The sequence below is a fragment of the Henckelia pumila genome, chromosome 2 (genome assembly GCF_033568475.1).
Source record: "Henckelia pumila isolate YLH828 chromosome 2, ASM3356847v2, whole genome shotgun sequence".
NCBI classification, from domain to species: Eukaryota; Viridiplantae; Streptophyta; class Magnoliopsida; order Lamiales; family Gesneriaceae; genus Henckelia; species Henckelia pumila.
The window spans coordinates 197,094,937-197,106,997 of record NC_133121.1 but is presented as its reverse complement, the minus strand read 5'-3'; the positions used below and the strand labels follow the sequence as shown (position 1 = coordinate 197,106,997).

The 12,061-nt window shown below is 41.4% G+C and overlaps 1 protein-coding gene across 1 annotated transcript; it reads right to left on the bottom strand.

The window, feature by feature from the left end:
* Positions 1 to 1,127: 1,127 nt before the first annotated feature.
* Positions 1,128 to 11,387, bottom strand: LOC140877119 (uncharacterized). The gene is made up of 7 exons (XM_073280644.1): positions 11,252 to 11,387; positions 10,729 to 11,152; positions 9,721 to 9,893; positions 2,047 to 2,102; positions 1,831 to 1,904; positions 1,500 to 1,602; positions 1,128 to 1,398 (listed from the first exon to the last, which is right to left on the bottom strand). Exons 3-7 carry the CDS (start codon positions 9,746 to 9,748, stop codon positions 1,279 to 1,281), a joined length of 381 nt encoding a protein of 126 aa, XP_073136745.1. The 5' UTR covers positions 9,749 to 9,893; positions 10,729 to 11,152; positions 11,252 to 11,387; the 3' UTR covers positions 1,128 to 1,278.
* Between the last annotated feature and the right edge of the window lie 674 nt (positions 11,388 to 12,061).

Genomic DNA, 12,061 nt, shown 5'->3' with positions numbered 1-12,061 from the left:
ACTTAAAAGGGATAAACACAAATACTAAGCATTCTAAGTTCATCTGGAGTTATAAATCCATCTCCATCCACATCGAATTTTTCAGTGTTGCTATCGATCTACTCACACCCCACAATGTATATATATATTAGCAATCTACAAAGCTGCCAAACATGAAAATGCTTGTGCTAACTAGGATATAAATTTAAGTTCCTTGTTATATTAGATATAATTAAATGCCAAATAAATTAAATTCTGAACACATTGTAAACTCAATGCTTCAAGAAAATCAGGAGAATTCCCTTCTATGAAAACCCGTATCCACCTACCCATAGAAACATGTCTTTTACAACATTTCTTAAAGCTTTTATTTGAAATTAAACACAAAAAACGTAATTTAAAACCACCCAGAAAAGGAACAAATTCAGATATTCTCCAAAAACAGCAATAAAGCAAGAGCAAGAGCAAGAGCAAGAGCAAGAATCTCATACCCAAATAATTCCCACATGAAACCTGACATCCTGTTTTGGGTCACCAATGGGAAATGAAACACGTACTTGGATAAATCCTGGGAAGTTTTACGTGAATCACGAGAGTATCACAATGCTACGTATATACACAGATAGATATATTTATTAATTAGTATTTTATTTTATATATCTTAAAAAGTTAGTAAATGAGAATTTGTATGTTTTATGTACTTCTCAGAGGGCTGGCTCACAATGCATAAACAGAGTATTAATTCGGAGGGCTGGCTCACAAAGTAAGAAGTTGGGGCAATCCAAATCAAACAAAGAATCTAAGAAGATCACCAAAGAAAGGGAATGTCACAACAATGAAAAGGGTAAAAGCTGCAAATATTTAAACCATGATAAGATTCTCACCTACATCGCTAAGCACAAATCCAGAAGGGGTGATGCTAAATCTCTTCAAAATCGTCCTCTCAAACAAGTCAAATACCGGCATTACATAAACCTGTAGCACAATCTTTTAGTCAAAGTTTAGTTACGCATGAAAAACATAAAACATATAAAAGAACCCACGAGAATCTTCCTACAATATTTGTTGCCAATATATGAGCGCATAAGAACATCCATAACGACCAATATTCTAATTATCAGAATCCAAACATGCCCATATCTGGCCTATATGTAGAAGAACTAGTGTTTATTGAATCCGATGATCTTATTTTCAGCTACAAGAACATATATCTCTATATTCTCTAGAAGCGTGACTTGCTCTACAATAGTTCCTGCATTAAAAAAACAAATCATCGGAAACAAACTGTCATTCTCAAGTTTACACTAGCAAATAAACTGTAAAACAAAGTATCACGGCAGAAAGAAATTCCTTTACCCAACAAAAGATTTTCCAATTGCGTTTAACCCAGTAATTGCTCTCAAAAGCAACGTATTTTGACTAAAAATCCACATGAAAAACACAGACAACACATGAAAATCTCAAAATATGAATTGAAACATCTTGTCAAAATAAAAGTGGCGACCAGATTCAGGAATTACTTGTCTATCAAGAGGATGCCTGAAGTCATCCGCATCATGATCGCGATTGACAAAGGACGAAGAATCTCGACACAAAATACTTACTCTTCCTTGACCATTAAAACTGAAAAGTACCAAAAATCCTGATTGTACGTTTGTTTGTGGCATGAGAACAGAAACTAATTCTTCAAGCGTTATTATCCAAAATCCAGATATCAAGAGAAATTAGGGTTGCTGAAATCTATATATATCCATGTATATATATATATATATATTTATTTAATATGTTACAACAAAGGGATATATTATAGAATATTAAATATCTAATAAACAAGATGCTCTGAGCATGCACCAAGCTTGGGTTGCCCAAGTAGTTGAGTCCTCCCTCGTTGAACCTGCTGTTTGGAGAATTTGGACAAAAGTCACCTAAAATGTATTTCAAAGATTAACATTACTTAGATTCCAACCTGTGAAAAGTTAATGAATAGATAACATCAGCCTTGGCATCCAACAAAAATTGACATCAACTTAACCTACAAGAATATATCAAGTATGGAGAATATCTTACTGCTATTTTGCCACTGATATCAGATTGTACCACCATAAATTCTGCTCCAAATTTGTCTAAAACAGAGGAGGAATTGAGTAAAAACGGAAAAAATGACAAAATTGAAAAAAAAAAAAAACAGAACGAGAACAAAAACGAAAACAAGAAAGCATGCCACACCAAGCAAGTATTATTGCAGCAACGTCTTCTTTAACTGCAACATATATATACAATTAACTTTTCATTTGACGGGTAGGTTATGTAGTGACCCTTACCCGGATCACCTACTAAACAGAACTTATGCATGCAATTAACTTAATTAAACAGATATCAGAATAAAACTGCGGAAACCAATAACATTATACAATCCCAAGTAAAGGAATCTGTAATTATCCAAAAATATACAACCAAATCGAATAGCTGTATAAACCCAAAACAACAGTAATAAAGCCTAGAAGAAGCTCCAGCTGGCCAACCACTGACTAGCCCCTCCTGGATCCACCCTCCTCGTCCAATCGCAAACCTGCCCCATGGAATAGGGTGTCCAGAAAATACAGAGTACGAGACGTGAGCATAAAACGCTCAGTGCGAGAGTATGAGTATACATGCATGCAAAGTGAACTCCTATAGACTCGAGGTCAAGGATCAGATAACAGAGACAGACCGGGCCCTGGTATGTAGCACGTTGTGCCGTCGCTTCAGGAGGTGGCTCCCATACCGAGATAATCGTGGATACGCCGAACACAAATCGATGGAAGTCCATCCACTAACAGGATAGGGTACAACCCTACTAACAGACATCTCGAAGGAGATACAGCAAGATGCAAATGAATGAAGCATAATATCATGGCATATAAATCATGCAGTCACATAATACATGCATACTCAGTCAGGATATCTCGAACAGTACTTTCGTACCTCAAAATAGTGCAAGCTCTACCAACTCTAGGTCCACGCCTATAGTCTGCTCTACACTGCCAAAAGATACTACTATCATTAAAGTGCTCTAAAAGCCTTAACTAAGCTATTGCATACTCCTAAATATTTATAGGGAGCAAAAGCTATACCTTCGTCTGTCGTTAGCCCTTTGATGTCGATGCCTCCAGAACTTGGGGACAACTCTGCTACGACTACCGAACGCCTCTCCGACCTCCGGACCAAGCCTAAGAAGACTAGAACAGCTCCAAAAGGACTAGAAAGGAAAGGAGAACTCGGAATTGGCAAATGAAAGTGAAGTCTCGGCCTTCTATTTACAGACAACGATCGGAACTTCCGATCCTTGATCGGAACGTCCGAACCTCGATCGGAACGTCCGATCCTGCCATCGGAGCTTCCGAAGATCCTGATCTGCCACGTGTCAAAATATCACTTGTTGACTCCGGATAGGGGTGATCGGAGCTTCCGGTCCTGATCGGAGCTTCCGATCCAACCACACGTCATGCCTGATGTAATATCGATCGGTGCCTCCGATCGCTCATCGGAGCTTCCGATCCTGTTCGGAGCTTCCGATCGTGCCTTCGGAGCTTCCGATCCGTCCGATGCCTAATTTAATTAATTAGAATTAATCCTTTAATTAATCAATTAGGGTACGGGCTACTACATTCTCCCCCACTTAAGATATTTCGTCCTCGAAATCAGATCTTAAGTACCTAATGTAAAATACAGAAATCAGAAACATTCTTTATTCAATCAAACGTTTACAGAGTTTGCAACTGAATACAACTTAAAGAATGAAATCAAAACAACTCAGGATGGTCTTTACGCATCCTGTCCTCAAGCTCCCAAGTGGCTTCCTCAGTGCCTCGGCGCTGCCACTGAACTAAAACCAAAGGAATGACTTTGTTTCGTAAAACCTTATCCTTATAATCAAGGATGCGAAGAGGTTTCTCAACATAAGTCAAGTCCTTGTCTACCTGAACCTCAGATCGCTGCAGAATATGAAATTCATCCGCCACATACCGTCGCAACAGAGATACGTGGAACACGTCGTGAATGCTGGATAGATGCGGTGGCAAAGCTAGTTGATAAGCCAAATCGCCAATGCTCTCCAAGATCTCAAACGGACCGATAAATCTGGGAGACAACTTGCCCTTAAGGCCAAATCTGAGAATCTTGCGGAAAGGTGACACTTTCAGAAACACTTTCTCCCCGACCTCGAACTGCAAAAGCCTACGCTTGATATTAGCATAACTGGTCTGACGATCCTGTGCAGTCTTAATCCGTTTCTTGATCTGATCAACAATGTCTATCGCCTGCTGGATAAACTCCGGTCCTTCAGCCTGTCTCTCCCCCACTTCTTCCCAGAAGAGTGGAGTACGACAACGTCGCCCATACAACGCCTCAAAAGGTGTCATCCCAATACTAGTGTGATAGCTGTTGTTGTAAGCGAACTCGATCAACGGCAAATGATCCTGCCAGGCTGAACCAAAATCCATGACGCACGCTCTAAGCATATCCTCTAACGTACGGATAGTGCGCTCTGACTGACCATCAGTCTCTGGATGATAGGCTGTACTCAAACTGAGAGTAGTACCCATCGCACGCTGAACACTCCCCCAGAATCTAGAAGTAAACCTGGGGTCCCGATCGCTGACAATGCTCACAGGCACTCCATGAAGTCGGACGATCTCCTGAATGTACATCCGTGCCATGCGATCCACAGAGTACTCTCGGCTATAGGCAATGAAATGCGCTGACTTGGTGAGTCGGTCCACCATCACCCAGATAGCATCACAGTTCCTCGGGGATACCGGCAAATGGGTCACAAAGTCCATAGTGATAAACTCCCATTTCCATTCAGGAATAGGCAGACTGTGAAGCAATCCTCCAGGTCTTCGGTGCTCTGCCTTGACCTGTTGACACACCAAACATCTTGAAACAAACTGATAAACACTGCGTTTCATTCCCTTCCACCAGAAACGAGTACGTAGATCCTTGTACATCTTGTTGCTCCCAGGATGAATACTCAACTTAGTGCGATGTGCCTGAGATAAAATCTCCTCTCGCAACTCTTCATCCTGTGGAATCACAAGCCTACCAGACAAACACAGAAAGCCGTCTGACTGATAATGAAATCCAGACGAGCTACCCTCGTTAGCTAGACGAGCTAAACGCTGGGTATTTGAATCAGACATCTGAGCATCTCGGATCCGCGAATACAAGGCTGGCTCAGATAATATCGCAAACATCTGGATACTCTGCATACCTTTCTTATGCTTGAAGGTAAAACCTGAAGTACAACAGTCACTGATCGCACTAGACATCGAACAAGTCTGAAGTGCGGATAGTCGCACCTTGCGACTCAAAGCATCAGCGGTGAGATTAGCAGCTCCCGGATGGTACTTAATCTCGCAATCATAGTCCTTAAGCAAGTCCATCCAACGTCTCTGCCTCATGTTCAACTCCGCCTGAGTGAACAAATACTTGAGACTCTTATGGTCGGTGAAGATCTCAAATTTCTCGCCATACAGATAATGACGCCAGATCTTCAAAGCGAACACAATGGCTGCCAATTCCAAATCATGGACTGGGTAATTGTCCTCGTGAAGCTTCAGCTGTCTAGAAGCGTATGCGATCACATGCCCATTCTGAGTCAGGACACAACCTAACCCCTGAAGAGAAGCATCCGTGTAAACTACATACCCTCCAGATCCTGACGGTAATGCTAACACCGGCGCAGAAGTCAACCGCCGTCGAAGCTCACGGAAATTCTCCTCACACTCGGAGGACCACTCAAAATCCACACCCTTGCGGGTAAGCTGCGTCAACGGTCGAGCTAACTGAGAGAAGTTCAGAATGAAGCGACGATAATACCCTGCTAGACCCAGAAAACTACGGATCTCAGCAACCGTTGTCGGACGCGACCAATTAAGTACCGCTTCAATCTTGCTTGGATCAACAGAAATCCCCTCCCTGGATATGATATGGCCAAGAAAGACCACTCTATCCATCCAGAACTCACACTTGCTCAGCTTGGCGTACAACTGCTCATCTCGAAGAGTCTGCAGCACCAACCGCAAGTGAGAAACATGATCTTCCGTATTACGCGAATAAACCAGGATGTCGTCAATGAAGACCACGACAAACTTGTCCAAGTACTCCCTGAAGACACGGTTCATCAGATCCATGAATATAGCCGGCGCATTAGTCAAACCAAATGGCATCACTAGGAACTCGTAATGCCCATAGCGAGTACGGAATGCAGTCTTGGCTACGTCCTGATCACGGACTCTCAACTGATGATACCCAGATCTCAAGTCAATCTTGGAGTAAACTGATGTGCCCTGCAGCTGGTCAAACAAGTCATCAATACGAGGCAACGGATACTTGTTCTTCACAGTGACTCGATTCAGCTGCCGATAGTCAATGCACAGCCGCAACGACCCATCCTTCTTCTTCACGAAGAGAACAGGAGCTCCCCAAGGAGATACACTAGGACGAATGTACCCCTTGTCCAAAAGATCCTGTAGCTGATTCTTCAACTCACGCATCTCTGACGGAGCCAGACGATACGGTGCTCTAGAAATAGGCGAAGTACTCGGCATCAACTCTATGCCAAACTCGACTTCCCTAGCAGGAGGAAAACCCGGAATCTCATCAGGAAACACATCTGGAAATTCATCCACAACAGGAATGCTCTCTATCCCAATACTCTCAGCGGACAAATCAACTGCATAGATAAGGTAGCCTTCCCCGCCAGACTCTAGAGCTCGACAGGCTCTCAAAGCTGATACCAAAGGCATCGGGGGTCGCGCTCCCTCACCATAGAAAAACCAGCTCTCACTCCCCTCCGGATGAAAGCGTACTAATCTCTGATAGCAGTCCACTGAAGCTCGATAGGTAGTCAGCACATCTATTCCCATAATGCAATCAAAGTCGTCCATCGCCAGGACCATGAGATTCGCCAACAGAACGTTCCCTTCGAACTCTAAAGGGCAACCCATCACTAGACGCTTAGCCAAAGCAGATTGGCCCGTCGGAGTAGAAACAGACATCACTACGTCTAGTGCAATGCATGGTAACTTATGCCTCTTAACAAAACGTGCAGAAATGAAGGAATGAGATGCACCAGTGTCAATAAGTACAAGAGCAGGTATACCATAAAGCATAAATGTACCTGCGATGACTTTCTCATTCTCCTCCACTGCCTGATCATGTCTCAGGGTAAACACCTGGCCAGAAGCTCGTGGCCTCAAATGAGAACTCCCAGCAGACTGTCCCTGCGACCTCTGCTGTACGATAGCCTGAGAACCCGATCCTGAACCAGAACCAGAACCGCCTCCCCCAGACTGTGGACAATCCCTCCGATATGACCAGTCTCTCCACAACGGAAACAAGCTCCAGAAGCTCTACGACACTTGTCGGATGGATGGTTCTTCCTACAGTGATCACACTTCTCCTTCTTACCGTAACGGACAATACCTCCAGAACCAGAGGAAGAAGAAGATCCAGACTTCTTGAAAGTTTGGGCACGGGGACCCAAAGAATTAGCAGGCCTCGACTGAGGGAAAGACCTGTTCCGCCGAATGCTGTCCTCTGCCTGATGACAACGGCTCACCAAACCCTCGTAGGACATGTCGTCACCAACCGCCACACGGTCATGGATCTCAGGGTTAAGGCCCTGAAGGAACAGATTATACTTCATCTCTGAGCTATCAGCAATCTCGGGGCAATAGGATAGCAGATCAAAGAACCTCTGCTGATACTCATCGATAGACATGGTTCCCTGTCGCAGACTCAGTAGCTCGCCTGCCTTCGACTGTCGGAGTGCAGGAGGAAAATACCGCTTTTGGAAAGCTGTGCGAAACTCGGCCCAGGTGGCCACTCCTCTCGCCGCAACAAAAGGTGCAGAAGTAAACCTCCACCACCTGCGCGCACGCCCATCCAGAAGATAGCCAAGGGTCTCCACCTTCTGCTCATCGGTGCATTGAAAAGTCTGAAAAGTCGTCTCCATGGGGTCTAACCAGTTCTCCGCATCCTCCGGAGACTCACCTCCAACTAAGGGCTTAGGACCCATAGCTAAGAATCGACGCACAGTGAAACGCTCGTCGTCATGGTGACGATGACGCCGTTCTCGACGAGGCTCCCGGTCGGCATCACCCCAACGCCCACCAACACTGCCATGAGAACTCTGGTCGTCACGATTTGACATCTACAAAAATACCTCAAGATGAGACTAAATCCCAAGAATTCTTTTGCATGCTCTGATACCATAAATGTAGTGACCCTTACCCGGATCACCTACTAAACAGAACTTATGCATGCAATTAACTTAATTAAACAGATATTAGAATAAAACTGCGGAAACCAATAACATTATACAATCCCAAGTAAAGAAATCTGTAATTATCCAAAAATATACAACCAAATCGAATAGCTGTATAAACCCAAAACAACAGTAATAAAGCCTAGACGAAGCTCCAGCTGGCCAACCACTGACTAGCCCCTCCTGGATCCACCCTCCTCGTCCAATCGCAAACCTGCCCCATGGAATAGGGTGTCCAGAAAATACAGAGTACGAGACGTGAGCATAAAACGCTCAGTGCGAGAGTATGAGTATACATGCATGCAAAGTGAACTCCTATAGACTCGAGGTCAAGGATCAGATAACAGAGACAGACCGGGCCCTGGTATGTAGCACGCTATGCCGTCGCTTCAGGAGGTGGCTCCCATACCGAGATAATCGTGGATACGCCGGACCCAAATCGATGGAAGTCCATCCACTAACAGGATAGGGTACAACCCTACTAACAGACATCTCGAAGGAGATACAGCAAGATGCAAATGAATGCAGCATAATATCATGGCATATAAATCATGCAGTCACATAATACATGCATACTCAGTCAGGATATCTCGAACAGTACTTTCGTACCTCAAAACAGTGCAAGCTCTACCAACTCTAGGTCCACGCCTATAGTCTGCTCTACACTGCCAAAAGATACTACTATCATTAAAGTGCTCTAAAAGCCTTAACTAAGCTATTGCATACTCCTAAATATTTATAGGGAGCAAAAGCTATACCTTCGTCCGTCGTTAGCCCTTTGATGTCGATGCCTCCAGAAATTGGGCACAACTCCGCTACGACTACCGAACGCCTCTCCGACCTCCGGACCAAGCCTAAGAAGACTAGAACAGCTCCAAAAGGACTAGAAAGGAAAGGAGAACTCGGAATTGGCAAATGAAAGTGAAGTCTCGGCCTTCTATTTATAGACAACGATCGGAACTTCCGATCCTTGATCGGAACGTCCGAACCTCGATCGGAACGTCCGATCCTGCCATCGGAGCTTCCGAAGATCCTGATCTGCCACGTGTCAAAATATCACTTGTTGACTCCGGATAGGGGTGATCGGAGCTTCCGGTCCTGATTGGAGCTTCCGATCCAACCACACGTCATGCCTGACGTAATATCGATCGGTGCCTCCGATCGCTCATCGGAGCTTCCGATCCTGTTCGGAGCTTCCGATCGTGCCTTCGGAGCTTCCGATCCGTCCGATGCCTAATTTAATTAATTAGAATTAATCCTTTAATTACTCAATTAGGGTACGGGCTACTACAGGTTATATCAAAATGAATCCTATATGGAATCCGCGGGGACCTACTGTTTATATCACAGATATACTATAGATTTAACAGGATAATCACATTTTACCCAATTGAAAAACTCAAACTTTCTAAGTAATTATAAAGTTTTACCTTCTTGAAATTTCAAATCTTTGCACATATATACACTTCGAAGCACTTTGGCAGTCCAGGACTTGAAGTCTTTGGCATCAGCTTGAGCAATCTTCCATTTAAGGGCTTCCTTTGTAGCCACAACTACCTATTCTGCTTCAAGCAATGGTTCCGTCGTGTCTTCTTGAATTGATCTAACATTATCAGGATCCACCAACCAATTATATATACGAAGTACAAACCCACTCTAATCAAAGGTTCTCAGAAATATTTCAGTACAAAATAATTTGAGTACGAACAAAAGAACTAAAATAATGAAATCAAAGATTGATAGTGTTCCTTTGGCACCGATAAAAAAAATATGGGTCATCAAATTTTCACTAAAAGACCATCTCAATTCAACCTGTTGGAGATCAAGAAGAAGGAAAACAAAATGGAAAACCAGCAATAAACAGAGCGAGGACCATTTGAAGAAGAGCAGGATCTGAGTACTAGCACCAACACGCCTTTGCATCAAAAAAATCATGACACTAGGATTTATAATCAAACAATTATATACTAATAAGAGACGAGGTGGGGAGTGTGGGAGAATCCATACATATGCATTACAGCCAAAGATTATCAAAACATCGAATTGACAGGAAAACTAACACAGTCAATGTTTTTTTTTGAAAAAAATATCATTTAATATAATACTAAGATAGTTAATCTTCACTGTAAACCAACACTCGAAAGGTGGTAATGAATTAATAAACATGTACAGTCTAGGAAAAACGACCATGCCAATGATTAATTATCGCAGTAACAAACAAAATGAGAAAAATGAGGCAACATAGGAAGTGGAATTTGAATACAACAAAAAATATCAAATCATTTGGGAGCTAATTCCCAAGATTGTGGCAATTAAATCATTATGTGCCGACGATGAGCAGTAAATGGTAAATTAGACTCTAGAAAACTCCAATGAGAGCAACACCAATCTAGTGCATATACAAATGCTGAAAGAAGGTCAGAGCAGAAAAAACATACCTTTTGCCAATGACAAATCGAACAATGACAACCGTTTGATCCTCCATATTTTTCAAAGATGTACCTATATACATATATGTAAACTTTGTAACAGAAACAATAATTCCTATCAACATCACACTTAAATAATTCGACATCTACAAGAATAACAGATTTATATATCAATAATAATGCGATAATTGCAATAAAATTTGAAATAAATCAAGGGGATACTTTTTCAACTCCAAGCAGCCCACTGAACCTCACGATAACGAACTAAAATATCGAGTTAAAAGCTGAAAATAAGCAAAAAAATTGTCCAACTCAAATCCAAACTTATCTGAAATCCGAACAATGCGCTACTCTGTCGGAAACTCCCCGAAAAAGTGAAACCAACTGCTAAATTAGGGCTTGGAGTAGGATAGTTCCAAGCTTTAAATCCAACCTATAAACAACCAAAATATCATAGAAATGGCGAGAAATCGGTCAGAAACTGAAGAAATTGGGATTGGAAGAAATCGTGCAAAACAACTCGCGAACACACTTCGTCAAACTCTATTTCTTGCTCAAAAGTGTCGATTGAAGGCTTGAAATGAAGCTTAGGGTGCGAGCAACAAACCCCTAAAATGATTTCAGATTTCAGGCGGAAGTGGACAGCGATTTGGTGCAAGGAAGGTAAAGAAGATAACGAAAGGGAAGGGAACGGGAAAGGATTTGGGTTTGGGTTTTTTTCCTTTTTTTTGGGTAACGTGAGTGTATATATGTATAGATATACTAATAATTTTTTTGGGTAACGGGAGTGTATATATGTATAGATATACTAATAATAATAATAATAATATAGATATACTAATAATAATAATAATAATAATAATAATAATAATAATAATAATAATAATAATAATAAAGAGTGTAATGTATATGTATTTTAAAAAATAATTTTTTTTAAAAAAAATAATAATAATAATAAAAGAGTGTAATGTATATGTATTTTAAAAAATCATTTTTTTTAAAAAAATAATAATAATAATAATAATAAATAATTGTAATGTATATGTATTTTAAAAAATCATTTTTTTTAAAAAATAATAATAATAATAAAAAATAAGTGTAATGCATATGTATTTTAAAAATAATTTTTTTAAAAAATAATAATAAAAGACAACGGTTTTTAAAAACCGTTGTTATAGGTTCAAAAAACCCGCTCATAGACAACGGTTTTTATAACCCGTTGTCTTTTACTATAAAAGAAGTCCAAAAATCCGCTCATAGACAACGGTTTTAAAAAACCGTTGTCTTTGACCTATGAAAGACAACGTTTTTTAAAAAACCGTTGTCTATGAGCGGGTTTTTT